The sequence below is a fragment of the Gymnoscopelus microlampas genome (genome assembly GCF_963454915.1).
Source record: "Gymnoscopelus microlampas genome assembly, chromosome: 8".
Taxonomy (NCBI): domain Eukaryota; kingdom Metazoa; phylum Chordata; class Actinopteri; order Myctophiformes; family Myctophidae; genus Gymnoscopelus; species Gymnoscopelus microlampas.
Genome location: NC_139945.1, coordinates 18327743 through 18342194, shown reverse-complemented (window position 1 = coordinate 18342194; position 14452 = coordinate 18327743). Strand labels below are relative to the sequence as shown.

Genomic DNA, 14452 nt, shown 5'->3' with positions numbered 1-14452 from the left:
TGAAATAAACAATATTATGTCACTTCTCCAGCGCTGAGAACGGAGAGAAGACGGAGAAGGCTGAACCCGAGGCACCCAAGGTGGAGGAGGAGCCTCAGGAGGAAGAGGACGTGTTTCCCACCAAAGCCAAGAAGGAGAAGAAAGTCGCGGAGGAAGGCTTTGAGCTGTGGAACGAGCTGGAGCTCCAGAGGATCAAGTTCATGGTAACTCAACGCACCATGTCACCAGACAACAGAATCACTCATATACAGAGGTGGAAAGTACATGTCCTCAAGTACAGTACTTAAGGAGTAGTTCACCCAAAAAATGACTTATTTCCTATCAATTACACACCCCAAGACGCATTGAATTAATGGAGATTTGTTTAGTTTTTGTCACATTCCTAAGCCAATAATTTGATTACCGGCGGTCTCTCCGGTAGGAGACACAAAGAGTCTCCTTTATGTCTCCTACCGGATACATTAGCATCTTTATTATTATCATCAAATTATTGGCTCAGGAATGTGACAAAAACAAAACACCCCATGAATTCAAGGCTTCATGGGGTGTGTAATTGATAGAAACTAAGTAATTTTTGGGGTGAACTACTCCTGTAAGTACAATTTTGAGGTATTTTTACTTTTCTGGAGCATTTCCAGTTACTTCTACTCCACTACATCTCAGAGGCAAATATTATACTTTTACCGCTACAATTATATTAATTACTAGTTACTTTGTAGATTTTGATTATTTTTACAAAACATACAGTAACCACTTCAGCCCTATATACATTTCGGCCATTTGAAAACAGCCGATCTACAAGCTCACAATGCGTCGCAACGCATCAATGAGAGAGTGGAAATGTTACACTTCTACTGTCGCTTTATGTATATCATGATGTACAACCTCAATGGAACTTCCATTGGACATTCATTAGTTAAAGTATAACTTCAATCAACTCATCAACGTTTTAATTGCAAGATGAATAAATAACTAAAAGTATTGCTTACCGAGTAGTTTGCAATTTTTTTATTCTTCTCTTGAGATGGCTCAAGATGTTTTCATTGTTCTCCTCCCAGAACTACCTGTCTCGTAACTTCTACAACCTGCGCTTCCTGGCTCTGTTTGTCGCCTTCGCTCTCAACTTCATCCTGCTCTTCTACAAGGTAAACAGACATATACTCTGCAGGGATTGGATAAAAACTAAACTAAACTAGCAAACCCACTTTAGAAACTAATTGTCACTAAGCTGACATTGAAAACATGAAGTAAAAAATAGAAAAATTACAGCTAATGAAAAATGCAAAACTATAATAAGCTTGATAGGGGCCATTGTTTACTGACTCAGTCAGTCACTCTGTGTTGTCTTCTCCACTTCCAGGTGTCCGATAGTCCCCAAGGTGAGGACGAAATCGAATATGAAGGGTCCGGTTTCTTCGAAGGCTCTGGCTTGTTTGAGGGTTCTGGCGCAGAGGAAGAGGGCTCGGGAATGGAAGACATGGGTGGTGACGAGGAAGAAGAAGAAGAGGGACACTTCTTCTTCTACCTGGAGGAGAGCACAGGCTATATGCAGCCCTGCCTGACGTTCCTGTCCATCTTCCACACCGTCATCGCCTTCCTATGCATCATCGGCTACAACTGCCTCAAGGTGCTCATCCACCCAATCCACATTTAATTCAACCACATGAAGCTCTAGCATCCCTAGTGCCTAATGTCCTAATAGACAAACATTCAGAGAAAATAGGCGAACATTCGGTGAAAGAGTATACTCCTGGGGGACCTGAGTCAACGGTTAATCAACCACATTACTGGCTTTCATCGTTTGTTTATGTTGTTACCAAATGTGGATGGGAAACATAGGTTTATAAATGTGTGGCACACATGCTTGAGAACATGTGCTTTAGAGGGTATTTGGGCCAGTGAGTGGGTAGTCAGGATGCACGTCCAGTGGGGAGGGGATCTGGGGCAGATAGTGTGAACCTCTGTGCATGTTACACTGTCCAGGACAGGTGAAACTCCTCACTGTCAGGTCAAAAGAGACAGCCCACCAGCTGTGTGTTGGAGGAGAAATGTGGCTGTCTGCACCTCCCCAAGACACCTGGGGGAAATTGAAAATGACTAAATCGAAAAGAAGGTAGTGGGATGATGGATCTCTTTACACATTGACTGCCTGAATTATTTTCACTGCCTATTGTTATTCATGCCAGAGATTTTTCAATGAAAAAACAAAAAGTACTCAGGAGCCGAGATACAAAATTTTAAAGTTTTAAGTTAACAAGGAAGTGGATGAGAGTAAAGATCTTCGAAAATTCATATCTCCTTGGTCTTTGGGTGAAATTAAAAAAAAAAAAAAATTTTTTTTTTTAGCTAACTCGATCTTGGCAGGCAAGTGATGAAAAGCTAATATCGAGTTAACTCGATCTAGGCAGTCAATGTGTTAACAGCGCGTCACATGCCTGTTTGATGTCATGCTGCTAGGTTCCTCTGGTCATCTTCAAGAGAGAGAAGGAGCTGTGCAGGAAGCTGGAGTTTGACGGCCTCTATGTCACGGAGCAGCCTGAGGATGACGACATCAAGGGACAATGGGACAGACTGGTGCTCAACACGCCGTAAGTCACCGGCGTCACGGCGTGTCCACGACTTGCTACATTCACATTCATAATTACAAATATGTGTTACTTGTTACCGCATCGTCTCTGTCGGGTGGAAACCAAAACTGTTAAACTCTTTCAGGATTCAAATTCAAAAACAGCAAAAGTAGCAAATCGACAATCTACTATTTTTCAATATCTTTGAATATATATATATATTTTTAAGCGAACATTTTTTACTCAAATCTTTGCCTCTGGGGGTCCCTGTGTCACGGTGCAAGGCAGAAGTGAAGGACCCAAGTGCAGACATTGAAGCGGAGGCAGAATGGTTCAGATGCAGGGGTTTTATTTAACAAATCGACAAAGGGAACACTAAGAATATAAATCACTGGGGAAAACACTAGGAAAGGAACTCTGGGAAAATAAAGCTGTAGGATATAATAACGACACTAGGAAGCAGGACTGAGCCAATGTCAACAACCAACAGAGAATTGCAAACACAAGGGCATATAAATAGACATGGACCAACTAGACACAAGTGAACACAACTGACAAGACACAAGTGGAAACACTGGCAAATCACAGGACTGGTTAGACAAGACAGATAAGATAAAGAATGAAAACAGGAAACACTAGGAACAATACTACAAATAAAGTAAAAAGCCTTACTAAAACTGAAAAACTTTAGTTAAATAAAAAAGGAAGTAAAACACTAACTATAACAAGGAAACAACAAATTCAAGAAAACACAACACAAAATATTTTGAGATGGGGTCGGCGGCCAAATAAATACAATATAAGTACATATCATTTTGGGGGGTCCTTGACATGAAAAAGGTTTGAGCACCACTGATATATGGCAATATAAGGCTTTCAGAAAACTGTTAGGATTTAGAAGACATTTTTAGATTCAGCCTCAGGTCTTGCACTGGATGCAGCGGGCCTGCATCCAGTGTGTTGGGCCCAACGTTGAGTCATGCCTTAAATAGCGCTTTCGTTTTGTCATTTTTCACAGCTCATTCCCCAGCAACTACTGGGACAAGTTCATCAAGAGGAAGGTACGGCTTCATGTGTGCTTTAGATCCCTGTTTCCCAAACAGTGGGTCGGGACCCATTTGTGGGTCGCTGATCCATTTTCATGGGTCGCAAGTGAATATCCCTTTATTTTTTGTTTCATAAATGTTGTCATTAATTATTATTATTGTAAAATATTTTCTAAAGATTTCCACAAAAATTCACACATTTTCAAGAGTTGAAAACAAATTCAAACAAAAATGTTTAAGAAGTATTGAAAACACTTTGCGCCGCGTTGCGAGCTTGCAGATCTGCTATATTCACTAGTTTGGCTCCCGGGTAAACATCTTTTCTCATTTGGGTCTTGAGCTAAAAGGTTTGGGAACCACTACTTTAGATTCACACAGGAGAGCATTGTACATTTTGTCGGGTGGGGCATAAGTTAAGATATGTCTGCAATGTGCCTAGGTGCTGGATAAATATGGAGACATCTATGGCAGAGAGAGGATCGCAGAGCTTCTGGGCATGGACCTGGCCTCTCTAGATGTCAGCGCCATGACTCACGACAAGAAACCTGAACCCGACACCTCCATGTTTAGCTGGTAATCATTGGCATCTATGAACATGGGCAATGCAATCAATACAGACCCAACACATTTTGCATCCGCTTTTAATTTTCTCAACCTCATGAATCTTATTTTACTATAATGTAATAGTACCTTAGTAGGTTTAAATGTTTGTTAGCATTATTATTGAAATGTAATAGATGTACATTGTTGTATGCATTAGAGCTGAAAGGAACGTTATCTCTGATCTCGTCTCTACAGGGTAACAGCTATTGACATCAAGTATCAGATCTGGAAGAACGGAGTTGTGTTCACTGACAATGTAAGTACTAGCAGCAGTGTAGAGTATTGTTGGAAATTGAGAGGTAACTGGCTTTCATTGGTAGTAATATTGAATTGCCTACTTTTACAGAATGTTCGCCTATATGACATGGCCAGAATAGGTACATTATTCTGGGCATGTCATAATAGGTGAACATTTGGCAAAAATAGCTAATACAAGCTTGCAATGTGTCGTGTTGCAACGTGTTGCGAGCTTGTAGATTTTTTTGGTGAAGATATTTGGTGTAGATGGAAAAAGGGAGGGGTTTAATTAGTTAAATGTAAGATTTTATTTGACTGTGACCTCTGTCTCTCTGTTTTAGACCTTCCTCTACTTGTGCTGGTACTGGCTGATGTCAATTCTGGGACATTATAACAACTTCTTCTACGCCACCCATCTCCTGGATATCGCCATGGGTATACCAACCCTCCGCACCATCCTGTCCTCAGTCACCCACAACGGCAAACAGGTGCTACTGAAGTTAACTGCTTCTACTTTATCAACCACATCCACAGAGTAGAGTTGAAAACATATTCTCCACATACGGAAATGTACCTTTGGCCTCATGCCTTATTTATACCCTGTCACATGGCGATGTCATTTGTCTACAAGTATAAATTGAACTTCATTGGGGCAGACTATAAAAAATAACTTGTCTCGCATTCTCGCCTACACCCTCCCTATGATCACCAGTAGGGGTCAGCAGCGACAAGGGACTGGATGGACAGAACGACTAAATTGGGAGAAAGAGGGGGAAAAGAAAGCTTTCTTAAAGATGGACAGAAAAGAGGATAACAGGATACCTCAGTGAAATCTCCTCCTGATTGTGTCATATTAGCATAACTGTAATCCTTGCCTTTCCAACAGTAGCAATATATATATATTTACGTGAAATTAGAATGATGATTTTAGAAAGTACTAATACAAATACAAATACAAGTACATGTGCATGAAAATGGTACTCAATTACAGTAGCGAGAACACTTTCCACCCCTGATGGTAGCAGTGGTATGATCTGTAGTTTGATTCTAGTTGGTGATGACAGTGGTGTGATGATGTTTTGTTGTGATTCTAGTTGGTGATGACAGTGGTGTGATGATGTTCTGTTGTGATTGCAGTTGATGATGACAGTGGGCTTGCTGGCGGTGGTGGTGTATCTCTACACTGTGGTGGCCTTCAACTTCTTCCGCAAGTTCTACAACATGAGCGAGGACGAGGACGAGCCGGACATGAAGTGTGACGACATGATGACTGTGAGTGATGCACACAGTAATGGCACTCCAGAATAAAAAATGTCAAGTTTCAAGTTTTGTTAACCACTTAAACCCTCTAGTCTGACTCTTTGTCAAACGGACTTGAGTTACAACTGTACTTGGACCGTCTACACCAAATCTCTTAACCAAAAATAGCTGATGTACAATCTCACAACGCGCTGCAATGCGATGCCTTGTGTGCTTGTAGATTTGCTATTTATGTTCCCCCCAGAATAGGGATACTGGGGTTCAAGTGGTCAAGAAAGCCTGTTGCTTGCTGAAAGTCTTCTAACCATAAAACAGAAATGATAACAAACACATTTAAACACAGCAAGTGTTTACTTTTCTTTTTTTTTAAACACCAAGTGTGTATATTGACCCACTCAAGGCTACCTCCTCCAACGTCACCTCAGCTTTGGTGGATCTCTGCTGCTCCTATAGATGGTTGCACACTTTCACTTTACTCACGAGCACATCCGTTTGCTTCTCCTCCAGCTTGCCAAATCCGCTATTTAAATAGCAATGCACCAGGGGCAATGGGACATTTTGATTGGTTGAATTTGTGTTATGCCCAAAACATATCCATGACTAATAACAGACAAACTTTGCGCATTATTTTATCATTTTCATCCTTTTGGGCATTTAGGTGGAAATCTTTGAAAAGATTTTAGAAAAATAGTGGAAGAACTGGGAAAAATAGGGTTGAAATGGTTAAAAGCATCCTTTTATTGTGTCATTGGAGTGTGATGTGAGCTCACAGTAACCTCCACCTTCCTGTCCTCCGTCCTGCAGTGTTACCTGTTCCACATGTACGTGGGCGTGCGCGCTGGCGGCGGCATAGGAGACGAGATCGAGGACCCGGCCGGAGACGAGTACGAGCTCTACCGCGTGGTCTTTGACATCACCTTCTTCTTCTTCGTCATCGTCATCCTGTTGGCTATCATCCAGGGTACGCACACTTGTCAAAACCCCCTTCAGGGAGAGTTCATTGTCATTATCAGAGTGTACAAACCACAACCTCCAGCACTAGCTAGCTGGGTGTCCGGGGGAACCTCAGGGGACCTTGAGGTTCCAGGGGGTCCCCAGCTAAATTATTGATAGTTACGAACCAAATGAACACTTATGGGTCTGTAACTCAGAGCGTGTACAAATGGAACCAAACGGACCCATATGGGTCTAAACCCCTCTGAGTTAAATTAAGACTGAGCATTTTACAGTGGAGATTGGGGTCCTAGAGATACAATGTGTAACAAATGGGGGTCCGTCACCGGTCTACTCATTGACTGTACCACAATCTATTCCACAATGACCTCTGAGGGGTTTGTACTGTACTGTACTGTACTGTATATATGATGATATAAGAGAGGAATTTATTTGTAAAACATCTCTTCTATTTGTGTTGATTTTCTTGAGGTGGATGATTATGAAAAACCTGATGTGTTTCAAGAAAGGAGCTTTTGTTGTGTCAAATGTTTTTTGTCAAGCTTGGGAGAGGAGACAGAATACTCTGAGCTGTAATGGAATGTATTATGTGAATAAAAACATGCTGTAAGTGTAAAATTGTGTCTTATAAACCCATGAGGGTTGGGCACTTTGTGTGCAGGACACAAAAGTAAAATAATCACTGAATCAATCAAAATGTACTTACAGTAGTTACAACATCATGGAACACTCTGTCTGTCTGTCTGTCTGTCTGTCTGTCTGTCTGTCTGTCTGTCTATCAGGTCTGATCATTGACGCCTTTGGTGAGCTGAGAGATCAACAGGAGCAGGTCAGAGAGGACATGGAGGTAAGACCACGTTTTACACAATCTTTACACAAATCATCATCTGTTTTGTTCAGCTTTGCCTTCAAATTCTGTACTGTAAAAACATGTTTAGCCAGCTTAAATGTTATCCCCGAGTTGACAATACTGGTCCATGTGTGTCCTCTGTCCAGACAAAATGCTTCATCTGTGGGATCGGCAGCGACTACTTTGACACGACTCCGCACGGCTTCGAGACGCACACCTTAGAAGAGCACAATTTAGCCAACTACATGTGAGTTATCTACAGTTAACAGCATGAAATGCCACAATGTGGCTTTATTGTAAAGCCACATTCTGGAACGTGGCTTTACTGTGTGTGTGTGTGTGTGTGTGTGTGTGTGTGTGTGTGTGTGTGTGTGTGTGTGTGTGTGTGTGTGTGTGTGTGTGTGTGTGTGTGTGTGTGTGTGTGTGTGTGTGTGTGTGTGTGTGTGTGTGTGTGTGTGTGTGTGTGTGTGTGCGTGCGTGCGTGCGTGCGTGCGTGCGTGAGATGCAGTGTTAAGTCATTTTCCTTCTCTTTCCCTGCAGGTTCTTCTTGATGTATCTCATCAATAAGGATGAAACGGAGCATACGGGACAGGTCAGTTCAAATGACAAAACACATTCCTTATCCTGACTCTTCTACTGTACTCACTTAGGCCGCGTTTACATGGTAACGATCAGAACAGAAAACGACAAAGTGCCGTTGCATTCTCACTTTTTATTCTGCGTTTATACACAGACGCCAAAGTGATTGAAAACGCTGTAGTGTGCATGCCAGGTGGCTAGGTGGCGGTGTGACGTGCTGCCAGATCACGCATGCGTAGAACTAGGGTTTAACACCGGGATTCCCGGGATACGGGAATCCCGGGAATCCCGAGGTTATTTACCGTCCCGGGAACTGACTCCGGTTCCCGGGATCCCGTTTTTTCTTTTTTTTGTTAGAAATTAATACTAATTAGTAGAAAGGCCTATCTACAGCGCGGAGGAATTACTATTATAATAATTAGCCAAGTTACTTGCCGCGTTGCCGACCAGGGCAGGGTCCCATCGTCCCGTTTGTGAACCAATATGTGACGCACTGAATGTAACAGTAATGAACAAATTAAAACACAAGTGGCCGTGATGCCCCATGTCTGCCCTGCGCACGCTGATTTCAACGTTTCCTCTGCTGTCAATACGGTAGACACCAGTTGACTAGTTGATATTCAACATCAAGTGAAACGCTGCATAAACAGTGGGTAGGTTTGATTTCGAGCCTATATTCCAGCTTGAAATGCGCGCAAGCCAAGCAATGCTTTTGATAGAGAGAGAGGAGAGACGGGAGAGCTGGAGAGAGAGAGCGAAAGTAGGCTATTAGACCGATGTGGTCCGATTGTTTTATCATCATTAATGTAGCCTACCCTAGGCTACACTTGCATTTTAGAACGTTCAAACTACCATTTACTAAATACCCAGTACAACAAGTGAACTGCACAACAGCTGTCTGTCTCATTGATTGTCAGTGGCAGTGGGCGGCAGCGCATGCATGTGCACATCAAAATCACACTACAAAACCTGACATTTGATCAACAACAAAATATAGATTAATACATTTGACATCATACAGCCGACATCCCAAAATGGAGTCTTAATATCCAGCAAGTAGCCTAGCCTAATATAAATTAATAACTGCAAACAAATTACAAGTTTAGGATATCAAATCAATATCCTACAAAAGTAGAGATAAGCTGTGACCTCACCGGCGCTCTGATGGACAATAAATAAATAATCCTTTTGCAAACAACATCCATGTTCTGTTCTCTTGTCAATAATGATACAAATGGAACGTTTATTTCAGCAGCTAGAGTTTGACATTGTTTGAGTGCGTTTTGGCTGCACAGCGCAGCTCCTCGTTTAAGTTAATCGTCATCACCCGCTGCTGCGCAACAGGGCAGATCTCCGCCAGGGCACTATATTATATTTATATATTATATTTATTTGATTTAAAAAATCAACTTAAGTCATTATTAGTGCGAGTTCATAGGTGGACACTGGACATAGGGACATTTGGGCACCTCGATGTAAAATTGGCTATTTAAGTATATAAATGCATTTTAGTGGGCACTTTTTTTTTTTTACCCTTTAACGGGAATTCCCGGGAAGCCCGGGTAAAGGTCTGAAAATTCCCGGGAATTAAAATTAGATATTTCCCGGAAAATGTTAAACCCTACGTAGAACCAATTCCGTTCTACTTTCTGCTTCGCCAGATTTTGCAAGAGCAATAAGCAACCAGGTCTATGAAAACAAGCCCAAAAGAAGCGACTAGGTCACATGAGCACTTTAAACCTATATGTATCGGATATTTGAAAATAGCAGATCTACAAATTCTCAACGCGTCGCGATGCGCAGCGTTGTGACCTTGTAGATCTGCTATTTAAAAAAGAATGCTGTACTGTATATGCATGTCACTGTAACCCAATGTAAAATGACAAAGGCAAGCAATTCTCCTATGTGATATTTTCAGATGTAGGCTATTGTATATGTAGGCGGGTTCAAGCCAGTTAGCCAAGATACTGTACAGTACGTAACTGATAAATTGATTTAGCCTCGTGCCTGAAAGCCTTTTTAATTGCATATGGAATCAACACCATTATTAGACACTTTGTGAAGTTGAGATCTGTTTTACAATCTCCTCTCTCTTCCCTCCCCCCCTCTCTCTCTCTCTCTCTCTCTCTCTCTCTCCGTCTCTCTATGCTTTCAGGAGTCGTACGTGTGGAAGATGTACTCAGAACGATGTTGGGACTTCTTCCCTGCTGGTGACTGCTTCAGGAAGCAGTATGAGGATCAGCTGGGATAGCGCGTCACATCACATCACGGCTGTGTGTCGGAAGAAGAACGACAGAGAGGGAGAGGAAGAAGTGAAGAAGAAAAAAAACAGAAATTAGAAAACGGAAATAATTGCATTTCAGATTTTTCAGACTTCGCTTTGTCTTAGAGTTCAAAGCGGAGAGACAAAAATCTGGACATACCGTAGGATTCTTGATCTGTGGTTTCTCTCTCTGTCCTCAATGCCATGCACTCTTCCAACTGCACTTTTGTATCGCCGTGAGGGGTTTTGAGGGGTTTTACTTTTACACCAGAGAGAGAGAGAGAGAGAGAGAGGTAGGGAGAAAGAGAGAGAAAGAAAGAGAGAGAGAGAAAGAAAGAGAAAGAGAGAGAGATCTAAAATTAATATATGACTGAGGAGTTTTGGGCCTTTGGATCCTTCTGTAAATACACTACACAGCCTTTTTTTGGTGTAAAATATTAATTGTCCAGCATATCAAAGTTGCGTCTCTGCACATACATCCAGCTGCCTCATTCAGAAGCTGTTGCTGCACACATTTCCAGTGCCTAGAGTTAATTTTAAGCGCTTTAATTTGTGTTGTAGTTTCAGTTTTTAACCATGGACGTTTATTTGAGATCACAGGTTGAATGCATCGTATGGGTACCGTTCTGCGAGGATGACAAAGTTTGACATGCTTTTTTTCAGTATATGTGGCATCCCTTTTCATTCGGACTTAACGGCGCTCTGTTTGGAGTCGGTAGGGAGCATTTGAAAGCTTTTGATTTGGATGAGAGCAACTCCCAGCAGTGCCTTCGACGAACCCAAGCAGTCACATGTCCACTAGGCTCTGGTCTCTCCCTTCCCTCTCTCAAGACTGTAGCAGAGGAGTTGTGGGGGGGTCAGGGGGTCTTCCGCCCCAGGGCCAACCATGGTTACTTTATAGGGGCCAATCTAGAAGGCCCACATGCTTGCTGCGTTTTTTTTGTTTGTTTTCTTGCTCTTAAATGATTTGCTATTTAATGCTGATTAAATAGTCAGCATCACAAGTGCAAATAATGTGACGTGAGTTTATGTGATAATATGGACTATTGCTCCTCTTGTAATGACAACTAGTCTGTCACCTGATAGACCACAGATCATAGTTAACCCCCCCCCCCCCCCTTCCTTTTTTATGCACAATTCAAATGGTGGGGGGGCCACTGCAAAGTGTTCCTCTTCCCTGCAGTGGTGAGACCCCAAACTAATGCTCTCACGACCGACATGATAGATAGTGTAGTCATGTCTATATGATGTATACTAATATAACTCGTTTGCATAAGCAAAATCACTTTGCACTCATAAGTCTTATGAGGCGTCCCTGGCTGTGTGCCCCCCTCCTCGGGCAGTGTCTCTGTGCCATCCATGATCGATGGCACATCATAGATCATCGATGATGATCAATGACGACCTTGCACACTTAGGAGGATGCCAAGGTTATATTTATTTATTACTTATACACAGATCTACTGTAAACTTCTGAGATATGACTCTTTTAGCCCTGTTCCGCTGACAGGCGACAGTCATTTTTTTCCGACACTTTATGCACAAAATACGTTGTTGTTTTTGTTGTGCATTGAATTGCTTAAGGAATGTATTTAATGTATACATTGTGGCCAAAGTGTCATCTGTAATAACGGCGTAATGACTAAGGCTACTTAGAGGCCTTCTGGCAAAAATACATATTTTACATAAATGATAGATACATATATTTTTTTCTTTAGGGCTTTGAAGATGTAAAACGATCCATGCTACATTGTTGAAAGTAAAAAGTAAATGTGTACTGTTTTTTTCAAATCCACATGGGTGAAGAAAACATAGAAATTCTAAGAATGTGCCCAGTTTGCAGTCAGAGGAGCAAGGGAGCTTTTGTGTTTTTTTTGCTAGTTTCATTTTTACTATAGCAATTTTTAGGGGAAAAAAAGTGCATATTGATTATTTTTCTCAACCAGTGAAGTCATGCGGGATGTGTTAACAGTTTTGTAAAGCTATGTGACCTTCCAAATAGACTGCCAAATGCAAACGTGCACTCTCCCCATCTTGAGTTCTTATTGTCACTCGTTGTGTCAGAGTGACAGCGGATGACAGTGTTGGTTTGCATAAGAAGCTGACGTGTGCATTTCCTGTTATGCCGCTCAGAGTTCTACAGTGAATATAGTGGTCACTGATTTACACCTGACCGAGTGCTCTCTGACTGACCCTGTGTTTCAATACAGAATATAATAAACAGAATATTTTAAGACGACTGGGGTGTATGATTTGTGTGTACGGTATGAGCAGTGTGAGCGTCTATGTCTCTCAATGAATGTATAATATTATATTCAGTTCCATGGAAAAGAGCAAAATGTTGCATTGCAGTCCTTTTGCAAAAGTATGATATGACTTGCACTTTAGTCCGAAGCAATGGAATGTGCCCCCAGTAAATTAAGTGTAATAGCCTACACTGCAGAATATGTCAAATTCATTGCAGATTTCCGTCTGTGTTTCAAAATAACCAACAATGTAGGCTATGCAAAATGTTTTGAAATACATTATAAATATATTTTTTAATGTAAGACTATGTAGTGTATTAAGGAAGAAAAAAAACCCTGCAAGATTAAAGTTGTACTTTTCTGAGAAAAAAAACCCTGAATATTCTCTGAGATAATGGTTGCAAATCTACAAGAAAAAAACTGAGAAATCGTGTTTGTTTTGGTTTGTGTCAAGGAACCACATGGCTTTAATTTGCAACTTGGATCATCACAACACCCATGATGATCACATATTTCCACCAGAGAATTGTTGACAATATGAGGTGGAACTGGAATATTTTGAATATTTGATTGGTAGTTCAGTGGATCTGCGGTACAATGGGTCTGAGATGATTATGAATTCACAAAATGTGAAGAATATTCACACATATAATATTCACTATGAAACAAGTAATTTGATGCTACTCACTAGTCACTACTTGTGTAGTGGTTTGCAAGATTAGCCTAGCCACAGATACACACACAAAGATACAGGGGCGGAAACATAATCTCCCCTACCTGGCTCATATGGCCAGAGAAATGGAAGTCTTGGATTCTTTGTTGGAAATGCTGTCTCGACGAGGACCCCGGATAAGTGGATGGATGGATGGATATCTGTCTTCTGTCTGCCTGTTTTCTTTTATGCTCACCCACACCCCAAGTTGGATTGGGTTGAATGTCACAGCTCTGTGTTAAATGGAATGACGCTAAATAATGGATTCTACCAAGGTTATAGGAAGACCCACCCATAGATTACTGAGGTTAGGGTTAGGGCTATATGGTTAGGTTTAGGCACAGTTTTACTGAGGTTAGGGTTAAGGTTAGGTTTAGGCATAGTTTTACTGAGGTTAGGGTTAAGGTTAGGTTTAGGCATAGTTTTACTGAGGTTAGGGTTAAGGTTAGGTTTAGGCATAGTTTTACTGAGGTTAGGGTTAAGGTTGGGTTTAGGCATAGTTTTACTGCGGTTAGGGTTTAAGGTTAGGTTCAGGCATAGTTTTACTGAGGTTAAGGTTAGGTTTAGGCATAGTTTTACTGAGGTTAGGGTTAAGGTTAGGTTTAGGCATAGTTTTACTGAGGTTAGGGTTAAGGTTGGGTTTAGGCATAGTTTTACTGAGGTTAGGGTTTAAGGTTAGGTTTAGGCATAGTTTTACTGAGGTTAAGGTTAGGTTTAGGCATAGTTTTACTGAGGTTAGGGTTAAGGTTAGGTTTAGGATGTTATACTGAACTGAGGTTAAGGTTAAGGTTATGCATAGTTGCAAAAATGTTAGGAAAGACTGTCACAGCGACTACTGGCCAACCCACAGCAATCAACAGTCACTGACTAGCCACACAGCAATCAGCAATCACACCAGTGACCATGCACTGACCAGTCACAGCTTGGTTAAAGCACTAGTGAGGTGAATGATGCAGGAGCTGCTGCAGGTCTGTACAGAGACAGTTGCTTATAAATCCTGAATCGACCAACTTAGATTTTGTATGATCAGTGAAAAATTTGTTTGTGATGCTGGTGTTTTAGATTTCCACCTATTTTGCTGATTTCTGGTGACAATTTGTTATCCTGTGACTCAAATCAAATTGCTGAATTGATG

General features: G+C 41.4%; 1 protein-coding gene across 4 annotated transcripts in view; it reads left to right on the top strand.

Moving 5' to 3' along the window:
• The window catches only part of ryr1b (ryanodine receptor 1b (skeletal)), a 148858-nt gene extending 136260 nt beyond the window's left edge, over positions 1 to 12598 (top strand). For all 4 annotated transcript variants that reach the window (XM_084064376.1, XM_084064374.1, XM_084064375.1 and 1 more), the window contains 14 exons: positions 32 to 203; positions 1059 to 1145; positions 1361 to 1627; positions 2458 to 2588; positions 3586 to 3628; positions 4053 to 4186; positions 4412 to 4472; positions 4795 to 4941; positions 5591 to 5725; positions 6518 to 6674; positions 7450 to 7514; positions 7664 to 7764; positions 8058 to 8109; positions 10252 to 12598. In XM_084064376.1, coding sequence (XP_083920502.1) covers positions 32 to 203; positions 1059 to 1145; positions 1361 to 1627; positions 2458 to 2588; positions 3586 to 3628; positions 4053 to 4186; positions 4412 to 4472; positions 4795 to 4941; positions 5591 to 5725; positions 6518 to 6674; positions 7450 to 7514; positions 7664 to 7764; positions 8058 to 8109; positions 10252 to 10347 — 1648 coding nt within the window. In that variant the 3' untranslated portion in view covers positions 10348 to 12598. The remainder of the gene's footprint in view (positions 1 to 31; positions 204 to 1058; positions 1146 to 1360; positions 1628 to 2457; positions 2589 to 3585; positions 3629 to 4052; positions 4187 to 4411; positions 4473 to 4794; positions 4942 to 5590; positions 5726 to 6517; positions 6675 to 7449; positions 7515 to 7663; positions 7765 to 8057; positions 8110 to 10251) is intronic.
• The last annotated feature ends 1854 nt before the right edge of the window (positions 12599 to 14452 follow it).